The sequence below is a fragment of the Panonychus citri genome, unplaced genomic scaffold, assembly GCF_014898815.1.
Source record: "Panonychus citri isolate SS breed McGregor unplaced genomic scaffold, ASM1489881v1 Contig00135, whole genome shotgun sequence".
NCBI classification, from domain to species: Eukaryota; Metazoa; Arthropoda; class Arachnida; order Trombidiformes; family Tetranychidae; genus Panonychus; species Panonychus citri.
Window position 1 is genome coordinate 690,730 of NW_026515540.1, and position 19,127 is coordinate 709,856.

At 32.6% G+C, this 19,127-nt stretch overlaps 4 protein-coding genes across 6 annotated transcripts in view; 3 read left to right on the plus strand and 1 right to left on the minus strand.

Moving 5' to 3' along the window:
- The first annotated feature begins 95 nt into the window (after positions 1-95).
- Positions 96-1,502, plus strand: LOC128392122 (uncharacterized). The gene is made up of 2 exons (XM_053352108.1): positions 96-256; positions 352-1,502. The coding sequence occupies exons 1-2, from the start codon at positions 242-244 to the stop codon at positions 1,030-1,032; spliced, it is 696 nt and encodes a 231-aa protein (XP_053208083.1). The 5' UTR covers positions 96-241; the 3' UTR covers positions 1,033-1,502.
- A 678-nt stretch (positions 1,503-2,180) lies between these two features.
- LOC128392112 (T-complex protein 1 subunit delta-like) lies at positions 2,181-4,275 on the plus strand. Its single transcript, XM_053352095.1, is given in 3 exon segments — positions 2,181-2,608; positions 2,754-3,785; positions 3,788-4,275. Coding segments are annotated over 3 exon segments (1,605 nt in total). The 5' UTR covers positions 2,181-2,286; the 3' UTR covers positions 4,039-4,275.
- A 395-nt stretch (positions 4,276-4,670) lies between these two features.
- Positions 4,671-6,523, plus strand: LOC128392117 (cystathionine gamma-lyase-like). The gene is made up of 4 exons (XM_053352102.1): positions 4,671-4,867; positions 4,952-5,033; positions 5,102-5,575; positions 5,840-6,523. Exons 1-4 carry the CDS (start codon positions 4,736-4,738, stop codon positions 6,307-6,309), a joined length of 1,158 nt encoding a protein of 385 aa, XP_053208077.1. The 5' UTR covers positions 4,671-4,735; the 3' UTR covers positions 6,310-6,523.
- Positions 6,524-6,558: 35 nt separating this feature from the next.
- Positions 6,559-19,127, minus strand: part of LOC128392113 (orexin/Hypocretin receptor type 1-like) — a 37,814-nt gene continuing 25,245 nt past the window's right edge. Inside the window, exons 4-8 of one of the 3 annotated variants that reach the window (XR_008325938.1) lie at positions 8,221-8,869; positions 7,974-8,154; positions 7,463-7,575; positions 6,994-7,301; positions 6,559-6,685 (exon numbers count right to left, since the gene is read on the minus strand). Coding sequence is in view for 2 of the 3 variants with exons in the window: in XM_053352096.1 (XP_053208071.1) it covers positions 7,126-7,301; positions 7,463-7,575; positions 7,974-8,154; positions 8,221-8,869 (1,119 nt within the window). In the remaining variant the exon portion in view is untranslated. Of the gene's footprint in view, positions 7,302-7,462; positions 7,576-7,973; positions 8,155-8,220; positions 8,870-19,127 lie in introns of all 3 variants that reach the window. The other 2 variants (XM_053352097.1, XM_053352096.1) reach the window with 2 other exon arrangements.

Sequence of the window (19,127 nt, forward strand, 5' to 3'; positions counted from 1 at the left end):
TTTTTCTTTCCTTTGTTTGTCCTTTCTCACTTTCGATTGTGGGAGTTTGGTAATAATTGATGATTTAGTATAAAAAGAGTGAGAAAAATTAGAATCGATACAATTTGAGTTTCAGCTTCATATCAACAAACAACAATCAACAATCTATTACAAAGTTTTTTTTTCCAAACTTGTTAATAACAAATCAAAAGTTTTTCTTTTTCATAAAATTTTTCCAGTGATCAAATTGAATTCACCAAAAATGAACAAACAATTGGTAAATATTTTCGTTCAATTTGATTTGTATTTTGAAGTTTCTATTGGATTACTTTCTAATTAAAATTGTTTTTTCTTTCTCTTTTTGATTTTTAGTTATTCGTTATTTTTGCTTCATCTCTTGTTCTCTGTCTTTCAATGGTTCGAGCTGAAGAAGAAGATTTTTCAGCTGATTTAGAAGGAGCCGAATCTGCAGCTGGTGGTGCTGGAGGTGCAGGTCTCGCAGCTTTTAAGAAAGGTGCTGCTGGCGGTGGAGCTGCTGGATATCAAGCTGGTGGAGCTGGAAAAGCTGGTTATGCTGCTGGAGCTAAAGGTGCTAAAGGTGGTGCTGCTTATGGTGCCGCTGGAGCTGCTGGTGGTTCCAAGGGAGCTGCTGCCAAGGGTGGATTCGCTTCTGGTGCTTTTGGCAAAAAGTATGGAAAGAAAGGAGGATTCGCTAAAGCCGGAGGAGCAGGTTACAACAAGAAAGTCGGTCTTGTCAAGAAATTCGGAATGAGCCAAGGTTTCAAATTCGGTAAAGCCGCTGGTTATGGTGCTGCTGGAGGTGCTGTCGGAGGTAAAGCCGCCAAGGGAGGTTATGCTGGAGCTGCAGGAGCTGCTGGATACAAGGGAGGAAAAGTTGGTGGTAAGAAAGGTTTCGCCGCTGGAACTTCTGGTGCCGCTGGAGGAAAAGCTGGAGCAGGAGGAGCCGCTGGATTCAAGAAAGCCGCTGGTGCTGCAGGAGCTGCTGGAGTTACCGCTGCAGGTGGCAAAGGTGGTTATGGATTCGGTCGATAATCTAAATCCAATTTCGATTATCCAATTTGTTACATTTCTTTTCACAATCAGCCAAAATCATCTCGAGTCAAAACCATGGAGACAAAAACTTTGAATACCTTGATAACCCAAAGATAATTATCTCTAAATTGTTTCATTCGGATGACTTCAAAATCCCAGGAAAAGTTTCCATTAGATCCATTGAATAATAACCCAACTCAAATTCACTGTCACCTTCCATAATTTGGACAGTGCATATGAATAATTTCAGGATATGTATATTTAAAATGTAAATGAGTTTAATTATCAATTTCCTGTTGCAACTGTAAATCCTTAATCACCAACACCAAATCTTTGCCAATCCCGAACAATTACAATTCCATTTCCATTCTTTAACCTTCCCTTGTAACTGTAATCTCAACATTTATATTGAATATAAATGTAACTAGATAACAAATACATTTCCAATAAACATTTTTGTAAATCTGTAATCAGTTAATTTGTTCATCTTAATAACGTGTAGACAAACCAATTCTCCTGATCAATAGACTTTATCAGCGATTTGTTCCAGTGGAAATCACCAAACATGATTAACTGTGAAAGAGAAATGTAAAATTAATAAAATTTCAACACAAGAAAAACTTTGACAAGTTGAAAGTGAAGCAAATTTAACATTAATCTTGGACTAATTCAAATCACTTTCGGTATCATTGAAAATATGAAAATGAGGAACGTTAATTGTCCAACCAAACATCAAAATCATCATATAACCTCCAATACTCACTTCAGTCTTAACAATTGTCACCAAATTCATCCAAGAAAAACACTCAATCTCTCCAATGAAATCTACAAAATCATAAGTCACTTTTTGATTGTTACATTTTTTTTCAGTTCCAACAAAAGTTGACAACCACTTCGAGTCAACACTTTCCTCAGGAGACAAACCATATTATCCACCCTGGAATCCCAAAGTAACCAATGAATTGACCAAAGACACAATTAGATTCGCTGTCAAATAAATTGGTTGGAACAAAGAAACTAAATTGTTGACAATTAAACAAAGAAAAATAAATTTTCAATATGAAGTTTTTCTCGAAAACAGCGACACCTGTTGATCGAAATTCGGAAATTTTCTGATCGTAATTTTTATATTTTCCCTTCCGATTCTCTCCATGCTTGTTGTCTCTTTGTGTTTTAAACATTAACTCCTCTTACTTAATCGTCTTTTTTTATTTGTTGATTGTTTAATTACTTGGAAATTTAATTTAATTAACTATGGCTCCTCAAACTCAAGTTGCTAAAGGTGGTAATCAAAAAATGGGCCAATTCAAGGACAAAAGTAAACCTGATGACATTCGTGAATCAAATATTCAGGCAGCCAAATCTGTTGCCGATGCCATTAGGACAAGTCTTGGTCCAAGAGGAATGGATAAAATGATTCAACAAGATGATGGTAATGTTATTATCTCTAATGATGGTGCTACCATTTTGAAACAGATTCAAGTAATTCATCCGGCTGCTAAGATGTTGGTTGAATTAAGTAAAGCTCAAGATGTTGAGGCTGGAGATGGTACCACTAGTGTTGTTATCATTGCAGGTATGTTTTGGGTGTGACTTTGTTACCCTTGTTTGGTAATTTATCTTTGTTCTCAACTCTCTTTTTATCCATCTAATGTATTTATTTTTATCTACACAAATTCACCAATTTCTCTTATTTTTATGTATTTCCTTTTTTTTGTTAGGTGCTCTTCTTGATGCTGCTGCTAAACTATTGGCAAAAGGTATTCACCCAACAACAATTAGTGACGCTTTTCTCGAAGCGGCAAACAAGTGTGTTGAAATACTTGAGGGTAAAATGAGTATTCCCGTTGATCTTAGTGATACTGATTCACTTTTAAGAGTTGCATCTACTGCGCTTAATAGTAAGGTGGTTTCACAATATTCGAGTTTATTGGCTCCCATGGCTGTGAAATCTGTACTTAGAGTTAAAGATAATTGCAAGACGAACGATGTTGATCTTAAAGATATTAAGATAATCAAGCGACTTGGTGCTACTCTTGAAGATACTGAGCTTATTGAAGGGCTTTGTCTTGATCATAGGTTTTCCAATGATTTTGGATCAAAGAAAATTGAAAAGGCTAAAATTGGTTTAGTCCAATTTTGCATCTCACCACCAAAGACCGATATGGATAATCAGGTTGTCGTCTCTGATTATACTCAAATGGATAGAATTTTGAAAGAGGAGAGAAATTATATTCTTAACATTGTTAAACAAATTAAGAAATCTGGATGCAATGTACTTCTTATCCAAAAATCAATCCTTCGTGATGCTCTCAATGAAATGGCCATTCATTTCTTTTCGAAGGCTAAAATTGCTATCATTCGAGATATTGAACGTGAAGAGATTGAATTTGTCAGTAAAGCTCTTGGCTGTCGTCCAATCGCCAGTCTGGACCATTTTGTGGCTTCTGCTTTGGCTACAGCTGATTTGGTTGAAGAAATTCCAATGACCAAAGTAATTCGAATCAGTGGAATCAAAAGCACTTCTGCTGGTAAAACTGTAAACATTTTACTTCGAGCATCAAACCGAATGATGTTGGAAGAAGCTGAAAGATCTATTCATGATGCCTTATGTGTCATTCGATGTCTAGTTAAAAAACCCGCTCTACTTCCCGGTGGTGGAGCCCCAGAGATTGAATTAGCTCTTCAATTGAGTCAATTAAGCTCATCACTTTCTGGATTACGAGCTCACTGTTTCCAAGCTTTCGCTGAAGCATGGAAGTCATACCTTACACTTTAGCCGAAAACGCTGGTCTCAATCCTCTCCAAACGGTTACTGATCTTCGTCAACGTCATTTCAAAGGAGAAATAACTTTCGGTATCAATGTCCGAAAAGCAATGGTCACTAATATTCTAGATGAAAATGTATTACAACCACTTCTTGTAACCTCTTCAGCTATTAAATTAGCTGCTGAAACTGTCAGATCAATTCTTAAGATCGATGATATTGTTCACTCTGTGAGATAAACTACTTGTTGATTCAACATCATGATAAAATCGATAACCAGCCCAAGAAATATATTTAACTTAATCTGGATAATGTTTGCTTTTTCATCTTTTGCTCCAATCTAACAATTATTCTGGCCTGGTAATTGATTATTTTATCAATTGAATTTAATTAAAAAAAAATGCTTTCAAATCTCAAGTGGTTTGTGTAACTTTAAATCCATTAAATCAAAGGATTAAAATACTTTTCAATTGTGATTGTTTGGTTACATAAGATTACAACTAATCATTCAGATGAAAGAAAACAATATTAATCTTAATGATTGTTGGATAATCAATCGTATGATCGATTAGATTTTAGAAATGATTGATCCAATTATGAGATTAACCGATTTCATCAGCTTCGGATGTGATTCGCGATTTTGGCCATTTTTCTGTCGACAATCTATTCGAACTGCTAAAGGTTTTACCCCTCGATTAACAAGGAAACAATTAAATGGTGAGGGAAAATTCAGATAAAGTTAATTGTAAATCAATCAAGTAAATCACTCAAAATTGAAAGATTAACAATCGGATTATCACTAATCAAATTCAATTAGCGTTGATTGCAAACACAATCTTATCAATCAACATGAATAAATGTTAGACTTTTTCTGTTTCTCTTCCAGTTTAATCCAAATCTTTCCTTTGTTAAGTTTAAATAATTTATTGGGTGAAAATGTCAACTCATTCAATTGAAACTCGAGCGATTCATGAAGGACAAGAGCCCGAACAATGGACTCATCGTGAAGTTATTCCCCCGATCAGTTTAGCGACCACTTATAAACAACCTGGACCTGGTCAAGCATTGGTAAGGCGAAAGAATTGAAATGATCAGCTGATTTAATTTTAATCCTAAAAAATAACTGTAAATGTTGATCTTTCTTATTGACAGTCTTATGAGTACGGACGAAGTGGTAATCCCACCCGATGTTGTCTCGAAAAATGTTTAGCCTCCCTTGAGAACGCTGAATATGGTAAGTTAATCAACAATTTGATGTTATTATTGAACAATTAACCATTAATTTGCTTTTCTTTGTCAAAGGTTTTTGCTTCAGCAGTGGATTAGGAGCGATTACAACATTAACTTATCTCCTTAAATCGGGCGATCACATTATCTCAGGTGAAGATGTCTATGGTGGGACTAACAGGTTGTTCACTAAATGTGCTGCTCGAATGGGATTGACCACAAGCTTTGTCGATGCTCGAGATATAAACAACATTGCGAAAGCAGTTAAACCCAATACAAGGTTAATCTGGATGGAAACTCCCACTAATCCAACCATGCAAGTGGCTGATATCAAAGCAACAGCGGATTATGTCAAGACTTTGGATAACGTGATCCTCGCCGTCGATAACACTTTCATGTCACCTTATTTCCAAAAGCCGCTTGATTTAGGTGCTGACATTGTCCTTCACTCTATGAGTAAATATATCAACGGACATTCTGATGTTATCATGGGAGCTATCATGACAAATCGATCAGATCTTGCTGAGCAATTAAGATTCTTCCAAAATGGTAATCAATTCAAATCTTGAGACTCCAATTTAATTTCTGAAGGTTGTTACCAAGACTAAGGGTCACAAATCCTTAACCAGTAACACATCTGACGATTAATTGTTTGCTTGATGATTAGATTGTCAGTTGATTATCTGATTAAATTGAATCTCTTTTATTATCTGATTTCCGTTCCCTCCTCTCTCTCTCTCTCTCTCTCTCTCTCTCTCTCTCTCTCTCTCTCTCTCTCTCTCTCTCTCTCTCTCTCTCTCTCTCTCTCTCTAGCTTTGGGTGCTGTTCCCTCACCATTTGATTGTTTCCTTGTTAATCGAGGAGTAAAAACTTTAGCAGTTCGAATGGAATGTCACCAGAAAAATGGCCTGGAAATCGCTAAATATCTTGAATCGCACCCGAAAGTGGTTAAAGTTTACCACCCTGGACTTGTCAGTCATCCACAGCACGAACTTCACAAGAAACAATGTTCAGGATCAAGTGGAATGATTTCATTCGAGATCAAAGGTGGAAAAAAAGAGGCCTCAGAATTTGTCGCTAACCTTAAAATTTTCACCTTAGCTGAAAGTTTAGGTGGCATCGAATCGCTCATTGAGATTCCCTCTCTTATGACTCACACTTCAGTTCCTGAGGAGCAAAGGAAACACCTTGGAATCAGCGATTCATTGGTTCGAGTTTCCGTTGGAATTGAATCAGTTAAAGACTTAATCGCAGACTTGGATCAATCATTTTCTAAAATCTAATCTATCATACGATTGATTATCCAACAATCATTAAGATTAATATCGTTATATTGTTTTTTTTTCATCTAAATGATTAGTTGCAATCTAATATACCCAATCAATCACAATTGAAAAGTATAATAATCCTTTGATTTAATGGTAACAGTTTCAAATAAATGAAATTTATGGTCAATAAAAGAAACCATAACAGTTTATTGGTTTAGCTTTAAATTTATGGTCATTGGTGTTAATTAGTTTAATTTTTTTCTTCATCAGAGTGAAAAAATCATTAATCATTCCGAGATGAGTTCAGTTTTGACCTTGAGGGGAAAAATACCATTGGAACGCAATTGACTCCGGTGATGAATGTTTGCCAAAGAGTACAAAAAATATCGACCTCGAAAATATATTTACACAGAATATCAACTAATAACAATCTGGGTAAGATGAGCGTTAATGGTTGGAGGTGGAGCCAGTGGTTATTCAACACACTTATCGATGGTGTCCATTAGTTCAAAGTGTTGAAATTAAGCTGAATTTTGGGTTAATTGTGCGCCCGTTTGATTGTCCCAGGCCCTCCGGGCCTTCCTCTGTCGATTTTGACCCTTTTAATGAAGACCTAACCTAACCTAATTTAAACAAACACAGGGATAAGTGTGTTGGATAGCTATTAGCTCCACCTCCAACCATTAACGCTCATCTTACCACAATCTGATTTTCGATAAGAGATACAATTAAATCATCAAAAGAATCGATTTTCTTCTCAATGATTCCAATTCCAGCGTAAATTTCATCAGATTATCTCCAAGGTTTCGTTTATCCTAATATCTTTTCCATTTACGATCCATTGTGTCGAGCAACAGAATTAAGATTAATATTTTCGTATTGAGTTTGATTACTTTGTCTTCGAGTTGCACTTTCCATGGCCGATCCTTTAAGACGACGTTTCTTCCCGCAACATCTTAATCCGCACAAATTTTGAAAAGTCGTTTGAAACTCTTTGCGAAATTTAGCTAAATCGATATAAGAGAGAAAGAGAGAAGGATAAGAAAAAGGTTAAGATGATTATTATTACATAGAGAAGATAAATATTAAATTGTGAGCCAATTTTCTTGGAGGAAAAAAAGACAATTAGATTAATCCTGTGAATCGATTAGGATCTAAATTGACTTACCGCTCATGAAGTTATAGATAATTGGATTAATCGCACTGTTGGCGTAACAAAGCCAATGGGAAGACAACGAAAGGATGCTGATAACATCGTTTTGAGGAATTGAGATGAAACATCTAATCAATTGGGAAGAAAAAGGAAAAGAAAACATATAATTTACCTTTGGTAAAGATCAGGAACAAATTCAATTTTCTATTCAAATGTTTCTCTTATTCCATAGAAAATGTTGAGAGAAGAAAAAAAAAGAGGAAAGAAAAGTTTCAATTGGAACAATTTAAGAAGATTTATCATGAAAATGATAGTAAATAAATAAATTCTCTCATCATCATGAATTTTTGGTGATACACGATTCAGGAAATGATTTAATATCATTTATTTACTCATCCATGATTATCTCTTGAAGAATCTCTTCAGAATTTTTATCATCAATGAAGAATAAGTTTTACTAATTGTTTCTTTTCAAGTTCTAATTTTCTTCTTGTCTTTATTTTCTCTCTCTTCTCCTTCAATTCACCTCAATAAATTCAGAACATGAACCGGAAGATAACATAATCCAAACATGATTACAACAGCAATTAACATCTTGGCAACTCGTTGACGTGAAGTAACTTGGGAATCATAAGGATATTTGGATGTATTTTTAGATGTGACTGTCCGTTTATGTCCATTATTGGTTGAAGTTGCAAATTGTGAATCTAATTGGAGATGGAAAATGAATAATTCAATTCATCATTAAAGTAACAATTAGCGGTAATTATTACCTTCGACACAGCGTTTATGATTAGATTTACCTTTGCCGCTCTTCCCTCCATAATCTGACCTTTTTGTTGTGACAATTGTTTCTTTGGCAATTTCATCATTATTATTGTTAAAATTAGTTGAATTCATTTCAATGGATGAAGATGATTCCGGATAGGATTTAAGATGATGGTTATTTTGATGACTATTTGAATGAGCTTGTGATTGACTAGAATTGTTAACATGATGATGAGATGAGTTATTCTGATTAGGAGGATTATGGTGATGATAATGTTGACCAGTTTCTCCTGAACCAGGAATATTTTTATTCCAAAGGACGATGGCGATTTGATGATAAGCGACGGACATTAAAATGATAGGAAGTAAAAAGTAAGTGATCACAATCCATAGTTGGTAAATTCGTTCAGTTTCCCCTGACCAATCGTGGGCACAATCAGTGTAGTAAATTGTTTCGTTTGTGTAAAATGGACTATTGGTTTTCAGGTGAATCAAATCGGGTGAATTAATTGCCAAAGACGCGATCCAAATAAAGATGATCGCTAATCGTGTCTTGGTGATTGTGCTTTTAAATTTAAGAGGACGACAAATTGCATACCAACGATCAACAGATATAAAGGTTAATGTCAACACGGAAACAGAAACTGAGACAAACTGTAAAGAGACCAAGAGAAAAATATTAGTTTAGTGATTAAGATCAATAATCAAAGTGTTCAAAAGGTTAATTGATCATTTCCAATGATATTTATTAATGAATATCATGCAGGATAAACGCCCAACTGATTCTTGATTGTTGTTGATGGAAGAGGATAAAACAACATTGCATTCAATTCATTTTAATTGATATCAATTTTTTTCTTTGCGTTTGGTTAATGGTTAAGTCTCACAATCAAATTATCATCGACTATCATTTGTGGTTAATGATAATAATAATGATGATTATGATTGTGATTGTTGCCATTAAATAATAATAATAATAGAAATTCAAAGTAAACAATCGTTATATCAGTGAGGTTATGTCTGTGATTATCTCGATTGATTAACTTAATCAGTTTCGGAGTCAAGTCAATGATTGATTATTGGTGATTTCAGGATAATAAGACGGAATATTATCATCGATATATGTTGATTGGGTCAACGGTGCTAAGGTGGTTTGAAGGTATTCATTTCGTCAAGAACAATTTGATTAACTTTGTGTAAGTCAATTAAATTGATTGTTACATGGTGAAGGTAAATCTCACTTTCTTGTTTCAGACACCCCGTAGTTGACCTTTATGGACCCATATGAAATGAATTGAGATCTGCTGGAACTGTTCATGTTCATCATGTTCATTCAGAAAACATTAATAGGCAAGAACACATATTAATAGACCAAAATCATGTTAATTAAAATTACTGACCATTAATATGATTTATGTACGACATTAATTGATCAATAGCTTTAATAGTCAATTTTTGTCTTCTTTTTGACCAGAATATCATGAAACACAAGACTTGGGATGGAAAATTATTCCGATTGAAAGATAACACTAAGTAATAGTTATTATCAAGAATCATATTTGTATAAGATGAAAGTAATGATGATGATGATCATCACCAACAAACCACCAAAATGATGATGTCGAAGTAACTAATTATTAGGTGATCAGGCGGTTTTTGACCTGAGTATGAAATGGATGATTATATCGAATTCCATGTTCATTTTTCCACTTATTAGATTACTCTGATTAATAATCGATTCAAAAAATTTTAATTTTTCATGAAGCACGTGTTTAGCACATAAGAATAGAAAAAGTGCTCGAATTTCGTGCATGGTCGCTAAATTGGCCTGAGACTTATTCAGAATCCATGAACGCGATGATTTTGTAGTGATTTATTGTTCATGTGGACCCAGTTTATCGAATAGCAATTTCAATATTACCAATTTTATTTTAACTTTTAATTTTTTCATAATTTTCGGAAATCTGAACCCCTTGAGTACCAATGAACTTTCAGCATAACATGAAGGACATTCGAAGATTCGATTTTTACTGAACTTGTCGGTCTATAGATCAACATTTCTACCTATGTATCAAAACCTTAGAATGTGTAGTTAGTTTTAAGGTTACTAATTTTAGATTAGGTCATGTGGATAATATAAAGGCCACGCCCAATTCCAGCCTAGGGATTTTCCGTCAATTCGAAGTTTCGAGCAAAGTGGCCTTTAATCCAGAGTCGTCAATATTACTTTCTGCCCATTTATTTATACAATCAATACTGCTCTTTCGATCTAAATATACTTCATGACGATAATCGGCCTTATTAATAATTGAGAACGCAAACATCTTAACCCTTCCCAGGCACTGAGTTCGAAAAATTCACGGAAAATCCCCGTGAAACGGGCTACACTGAAAAAAGTTCACGAAACTCGTCTCACATAGAAAACACATGCTGAGAAACATTTAAACCAACTCTCATTCATCAGAACCCACTTCTTGTGGGTCAGGTCAAAAACCGCCTGATCACCCTAATAGATCTCATGAAGTGAATCTTATCTCAAGTTGATCACTGAGATATTAGAAGCAACAAGAACATGGGAACCATATCATGAAAAAGAACCATGAAAATAAGGATGAAAGTGATTACCATGAAAAAAGAAGAAGAAAAAAAATCAAATAAACTAGAGATTCCAACTGAGTGCTACAATAACATGAAGCGAGAAATTGATGATGATTAAGATGACGATCAAAATGAAAAGAACGAAAAGAGAAAAAAAGAATAGAACTTTTTTCTTCTTTTTCTTTTCTCTTTAGAATAAACAAAAAAAAAATGGAATTTCGTTCAACTTTTCCAACGATAGTTCGAAAAACATGATAAACGTTAATTATGATTTATTACATGGATGCAAAGTGCTTAACCTTAGTGATCAATTTTTCGTCACGAGAAAGTCAACAATCAATAACATGATGATGATGATAATCCACCAGCAACAGTCACTTGTTAACCAAATACATTTCATCTTCATGGTTGAACCATTTTCCTTGTTTACTTTTCGCCTCCTTTATGAATATCACCCTGAATATCGTTGGTCATTAATCCGGAAAAATAATACAACTCATAAGATGATTAACAGGTAAAAGAAAGTGAAACATTTAATATACACAAGAGAGAGAATATCTTTTTCTTTTCTTCTTAAATGATAATCTATCTTGTTGATAACGGTAAATAGGATAAGACGTTTCTCTTTCTATCGTACATGTTAATCCTATTATATCTCAAAGGATTTTCCTTTTTTATATCTCTCATTGTTAAGTTTTCGCCTTGTTCTTTAACCTTTATCATCTTGTTTTTCTTTTGTCATCCAAATCATCATCATCGAAGTGACAACAATCAATAAAATATTGATAATTAGCTTTACTATCTACATGTTTTCTTAATTAACCAGTAAAAGAATCTCCATCTTTACCTTTAATCTTTTTGTTCTTTCAAATCTTCCAATTGATCAATTCAATCAATTAGTAAAGAATGACCATATTATGTATTACATGAATCATTCCCTTTCTCTAACATTTGATGATTGACCATTCGAAAGGGTTTTAAATCCAGTGCCCGTACTCACTTTATAAAATGGTCTTATGGCCAAAAGTGGAGCTTGGATGGACCTGATGGTTAACGGTACTTTTGGTTGGATCTAAGCAAGGAAAAGGCCATTTACTCAAAACTTCATTCGAATGCTGGAGGAATAATTAGTCAATTATAATTCATCAACGCTAATTATATGAAAAATAATTCCACTGAACATTAGAATTTCCGATTGAAATTTTGAAAAATTCAAACTTTTTTCAACCAGGACTCGAGTTACAATCAGTTGATTGTTGTCCTTTGACTTTTGACAAGAACTTTATTCATTAGACTTTCCTTGAGAATCCATGATAAGTTCCAATATGAGGGAACTTATTACTTTTCTATGAATAACAATGAACATTTTAACATTAATTGCAATATTCCTGTGGAAAGGATTGAAATTATTTCTAATTGTGTGTTGTATGGTTAATTTATACTCTAATTTAAATTGTTGTTTCTGTTACTCGTTTCATGTGTTTATATGAATTCGCTTTTCATTAGTCAAGTTTACTATTATTAACTAATCTGGTTTTTGTTTGTTTGTTTCTCTCAATTGTTTATCCTCATCGTTATAAAAATAACAATGAAAATAAACAATTAAATAACCAATTTGGTCCAACAATATGTACACATAACTGATGATTATGATTACCAATGAAATTCATTGATTTTCCCATTTCTCTTTTCTTTTAATTTCCATTGTGATGAACACAAACATTATCATGATCAGTGATTAATGGATATATGATTCAACCGAGTATATGTTTAGACAGTGATGATTGATTAATTGTTTACCATCCGATTGCAGCCATGATTGTTGAGGAAGAAACTGCAAGTCAAGATTGTAACTCTTTCTTTTTCTCCATCAATTATTACAATTAAGATTCTGAATACACTGAATTCTCAGCATTCTCTTGACAATTGAACACATTAATTATCATTTAATTGGAATAAATTTGTTTTTAAATACAAAGATTAAGAGTGGAAAACATAATCACAAGGTTTACACTATTATTATTTGGCTTAATGGACAATGGAAACAATCAAAAACGATGACCAACAAATAAATTGCTCATTGGAATCCAAGTTAATCCAGTTGAAGATTTACAGACAATTAAATAATCTCTTCCATCATTATTCCAGTTGACTATCAACAATCAGTCTTGCATTTTAACCCAAATCATTACAATCAACACATATTCAAACAATTAATCTGACAACTTGATTGTCCAAACAAATGTCAACCATTCCCATAATTAACAACATTGTTAATGAGTTAATTTCCCTAACAATTTAACCTACAAATGTATTATAATTGTATTTCCTTTGGCAAATCAAATCAATTCAATGTTAATTGTTAAAACCTAATTGGTACATAGACAATTAACATTTGTATTACAACATGACGATTATGTTTACATTGATAACAAATGATTGATTTAATTACTTTCTTTGATTGTAACCATTTGATTAGCCATCGCAAAGTTAGAAAGTGAAAGATGAATAGATGATTAATGAATTAATAACTCAATGAAAATATGGAACGGGAATTAATTAAACTCCTCGTGCTCATATAATAATAAAAGGTAATCATTAAACCAGGACGAAAAAAAAATCTTTTCTCCTGATTCCTTGGCGAAAATAAATTCTGATGGTGACAATGATTAATCAATTGTTCCCTTTGTAAGTTTTAATGATCTTTTTATTAAGATAGAATTTTTTTATTCCTAATTCTCACATTTTCATGTCGTTGTTTCCATGATAATGAATAAATTACTTGCAACATGATGATAATCACCAGGATCCATTTTTCACAATTATCATCATAATAAATTACTTTTAATAAAGTAGTTGTAATAGTAATTGTTGAACACACAAGTCAAAGAAGACCCATTAATTAGTGCTCTCCATAGGAAGACAATTAGAGAAACAATTAGATTGTAACAATCAAATTTTAACAAATGAATTAACTTTTTTTCATCATTTTTCCACTTCCACTTTGACCCACCCTTTTTCTCATCACGATTTAAAATTGATTAACTTCACATTACATTTGATTATAATTAAAAAAAATATCGACCAGTTGATTTGATTAGTGTTTTTAACTGTTTAAACCTTGATTTTAGATAATTAACTCAATTGTCTTTTCTTTCATCGAATTGATTTACAAATTTCAATCGTGTTATTTTTGATGCTCACACAATTTAATGAGTAAAATTATTGATTACAATTGAAAACGAATTTAAATTTAGGTCACAAATGAATTATTAACGATAATGATTACATTTTCACCACAGATCAACACATAAACACATAAATAATTTCCAATAATCAGTTGATTGTAATCATTATATGCCAATGAACGAAGCTAAATTACAAGTCAATAGCATGATCATGCTTGCATTTTCCATGAGAAACTTGATTAATATGAAATTAGAACAGAATAAATTAGATTATTCTTCACATTTTATTCGTTATTTACTCACATAGGGACAAACATCTTTTCGAATGATGAAAAAATCACCAACAGCAACACCATTAGAGCGATGATCTATTCGATTCATTATCTCCATCATCTAAAGATAAAAATGAGCTCTGACAATTAATAAGCACGCTGAAAGAAATTTTAATCACAACCTTAAGTTTCTCATCAATTCTTATTCGAGATCGAGCCAAAAGACTGGCCAAATCAACGTACAACTTGATACCCATTGTGTGCAAATCTGCCGCAAGGTAAATGCCGAGAGTCAACACAATGAGCAACAAAATACCACCGAAAGCGAGCACAAAGGAAAACGCTTCCGATATGATATTGATAATTAGTCCCAGAAAGATCAATAAATCGGCACCAAATGAACACAAGACAAAAAAAACTAACGTAATATATTTAATTTCAATCCCTAATAGATCAATTTCATTTTGCCATTTCCATATCATCTGATTGAAATTTTTCATGCTATATGAGCTTTTATTCAGTGCGAGGTAAGAATCGATTGTTTCAATCAAACTGTCCATTTGGAAACTGCAAATAAACGCTGAGAGGATCAAATGAATTCCCCTGACCCAAAGCCCGCAAATGAAAACGCTAAAAACGGTCCATTCAACTATTGACCATAAGCAAGAAGATACAATCAAAGGAATCGTTGTGAACAGTTGATAATATCGCACCTTAATTATAACCACAAGCGTTGGCATCAAGATAGCAATGAATACATTAACTCTTAAGCAATTGTAGATAAGAATATGGAAATAAATTTTGAACCGTTCAAACTTTTTCAGGGTCATTTTGAAATAATCAGGGGAATAACTATCAGCATCAATGAGCAGATATCTGTAAATTGAATTGTAATTTCCTTTAATTTCACAATTTAAAATGTATTCACGAGCCAACATCATGGTAATTAATAGGACCGTTTGAGTGAATAAGATACTATCATGATCAGCGATATCGATGATTGGGTCAGATAGAATTACCTGATTATCGGCTGCACCAAATAAGAGAATTGAAACAATTCGAACAGTAAATATTACAAAGATAAGTCGAAATAAATTGTTAATTATCTTCGATTGAATTGGTTTCCGACTATCGAACCATAAAAGTCGAACCAACCAATCTAATTGTTTGAGAAGTTCAATTGTAACATTTTCTTCAGCAGGTAAACCGATAATACGATAAAGCGAATAACTAATTCTATTGGTCAACTTTTTAGTATTTGATTCACAATTAAAGGTTTTAGTTTCCATTGGTCATTGATTGTTTATCTATCTTTTTTATTATTCAAGAAATTTACCAACGAAGAGAACTGATTAATTCTTGAAAAGTTCATTCATGGTGTTACAAGTGATAACTTTTGTGGAAAGGAAAATTAAATTGATTTTTTTGTTTATATTGATCAAATTATTAACTCATTGAGAAGCTCACAATCAAATTGATTCAGTTTGATCGTTTAATTTTGATCGATAAAATTTTTATTTTTAATCATCGATTTAAATTATTAATATAATTTGTTGATTTCACTAATGAAATAAGATCAAATTATCATTTGTGCACTTGATCAGGCCAATAGTCCCGCTCCCATTTAATCAATTGAATTTTATTGATCAAAATCAATAGTTAATCATGATTATTAAAAAATACTCTTAACAGTTTCACCTTGAAAAGTTAATTGTTAGAATCTGAATTCAATAATAGATCCTAATTTAATCAACCGATTGTTGAGATAACTTTTGCTCGATTAACTGTATTATGAATATAATTTAACGTTGATTGTTGTAGTATCAACAATAGTCTTCATGATTAAGTATTAAATTGAATTAATCAACAATATATTGGTTATACAGTCAATCTCTTTTGCTTGAGACTCTAAAAGCAAATTTCGAGACGGACGGGCAAATGAATGAGACAATTTTTTTACCCGCTAAGAAAAGCCATAAAATGTTTTATTACTTTCTCAAAATTTGAGACAAACAAAAGAAATGAATGAGACATTTTAGCAAATGTATTAGTTTTCAATTTCTTCTTCTTCTAAACGTTTAGAAATACAGCCATCGACTTTGAGTTTGCAACCACTTTCATTACATTCACGCAGGTAATGATTATCAATCAGAGATAAACAACCCAAAGATATGATAAGGATCACATTGGTTTTTGTTATTTTTTTGTGTTGTTTTGTTGATTGTTTTGTTAATTATTTAATTAAATTGTGAATAATGCCTCGAGCAATTAGTATTGATAAAAGATTGGAAATAATTAGTCAATTCAACCAAAACTATAGTCAACGTGAAATCACGCGTGAACTTAATTTAAATAGATCAACGGTCATAAGGTGGATTCAAAGGTACCAGAGTGAAGGGTCAATTGAAACTAATTATTCAAATTGTAAAGGTGTAAATGTTTTGGATGATCATGAAAAGGAATCGATAATATTGAAGTCCATTGAATCTCCATTCAAATCGTCTATTCGAATCGGTAAAAAATTACAAATTGGATGTAATTCAAAAACAATTGATCGATATTTGAAAAGCGAAGGGATTAAAACTCATCATGCCGCTTCTAAACCAAAAACAAATCAGAATAATAGAGAAGCTAGAGTTGCTTTCGCGACTATTTACCGGGACATCGATTGGACTAAATGTATATTTACTGACGAATGTTGTTTTTCGTCAGAAAAACAAGGAATTAAATTAGTTAAACAATCAAAAGGACATCGTTATAATCCCGAATTTTGTAATTACCCTGACCATTGTCATAGAAAAACAGTTTCTATTTGGGGAGCTATCACTTACAATGGACTCGGACAATTAGTAAATTTAGATAGACGATTAGATGGATCAACGTTCGTGAAGCTAATGTCGACTTATGGTGTTGATTTAATTAAACGCACGTTTGGATCTAATCATTGCTATTGGGTTGATGATAATTGCCCAGCACATACTTGTAATTTAGCTCGAAAATGGTTCGAATCAGTTGGACCTTTGTATCGTAATGAAATTAACGTTACTTTACTTCGTCTTCCTCCCTATTCTCCTGATTTAAATGTAATCGAAAATGTTTGGGGTCGTCTAAAACATGAAATGCTGTACGATGTTGTTGTACCTTCGACCGTTGATGAAATGAAAAATAATGTATTTCAATGTTGGGACAAAATTAAGCTCAAAAATCAATACACAAAAAAGTTGATTGATTCAATGTCCACTCGCTTACAAAATGTAATCTCTTCAGATGGTTATCCGATAAGATACTAAAGCTTATCTTTGGCTGATAATCATTACCTGCGTGAATGTAATTAAAGTGGTTGCAAACTCAAAGTCGATGGCTGTATACTTTTGCATATTTTTGTAATAGTTTTTGCAATCGTTTTCATCGATTACATCGGAAGCTAATTTCAGGCCATCGAACACTTCGTCGCCATTTTTAGGGTTAAGTTTCTTCACATAATATTTCAATTGATTGAAAAGAACTTCGATTGGGTTGAGAAAGGGTGAATAAGCTGGCAAATAAACAAGATGATGACCAGCATCTTCAACCAACTTTTCAACATCACCTGCATGATGAGAGCGGACATTTTGCATCACTATATTAGGCTATTCTTTACTATACCCCCTTTCGTCTCAAAATTTTTATGTGTATAGCTCCAATAATTGTCTACACATTTGTGAAAAAATTTTTACGGAAACTTCGGTGGGCGGAGTTATAGCCATTTAAAAACTCAAAATCCTTAAGAAGTCTACTTCGCGAAAATTAGGATTAAATGAAAGTGGGAGAAGCTTAGATGATGAAATTTTTTTCACATATACAGTTGACTATGAACATCTTATATATCAACTTTTAATCAAATTCGATACTAGCAACAATACGTATGCTAGGTCAATAATAGTCAAAACTGTTATTTGTATATATACAAATAACAGTCTGCTCAGATCAACATGCATTTTGACCAGAATATGTTTTGCGGTCAAAATAATTGTCAAGGTCATTTGGTCAAGATCTTGTTTATTTGCCGACGATTTGAAAGGGGGTGTAGCTAAGAATAACCAATCAAAAACTTTCAATCGATTATAATCGAATTTTCTTGCAGTCCAAAGATCGAACTTTGTAATCGATACATGAACAAGGTCTTTAATTAAGAATATAATTAGCGGTATGAGCCACTTCGGCCCATATCTTCATCAACATCATCATATGAATAAACATAGTTAATCAGTTCATCTTATGTTAGTTTTATCTTAAAATCACCAGAACTTTTCAAGGCTTTGAAAATAAGTTCCATTTTGAACTCCCAATTTGACCAATTCTTTGATGTTAATTTTTCAATACAATTGCCTTTTCAATCAATTTCCATTTTCACCAAATTAACTACTAGTATTTAAATTAACAATTTAAATATTAATAATAATTGATTCAAATATTTACTCTTAAAGTGAAACTGAAATAAACACCAACAATTAAATTAATAGTCCAAACGCCCTGGACCCATAACCTGTTGTAATAATCTTTGATGTTTACTGAACTGAGATTCAACTCTAATTAATTTTATCATTTAATTGTAATGGTTTAAGTATAAGTTGTAACAATTAGATGATTAATTATTATTCTGACAATTTAGTAGATGCGTAGTCACAGTTTAAACTGGATTAATTAATTGTAATTAAGCAACCAAATTTATAAATAAGATATTACAACGAAAACAAATGATTAATATTCTAATAAATTTAGTAAATGATTAAGTTAAATGATTAACAATTAACATAATCCTCAACAAACTTCACATTACATTTGATCACATAATTAAAAAATATCGACCAGTTG

Bases quoted from the DNA above. Each gene is read 5' to 3' on its own strand.
- LOC128392117 (XM_053352102.1), top strand. From the start codon at position 4,736: ATGTCAACTCATTCAATTGAAACTCGAGCGATTCATGAAGGACAAGAG. The intron at 5,034-5,101 runs GTAAGTTAATCA...TCTTTGTCAAAG, and splicing joins CCTTGAGAACGCTGAATATG to GTTTTTGCTTCAGCAGTGGA. The intron at 5,576-5,839 runs GTAATCAATTCA...CTCTCTCTCTAG, and splicing joins ATTAAGATTCTTCCAAAATG to CTTTGGGTGCTGTTCCCTCA.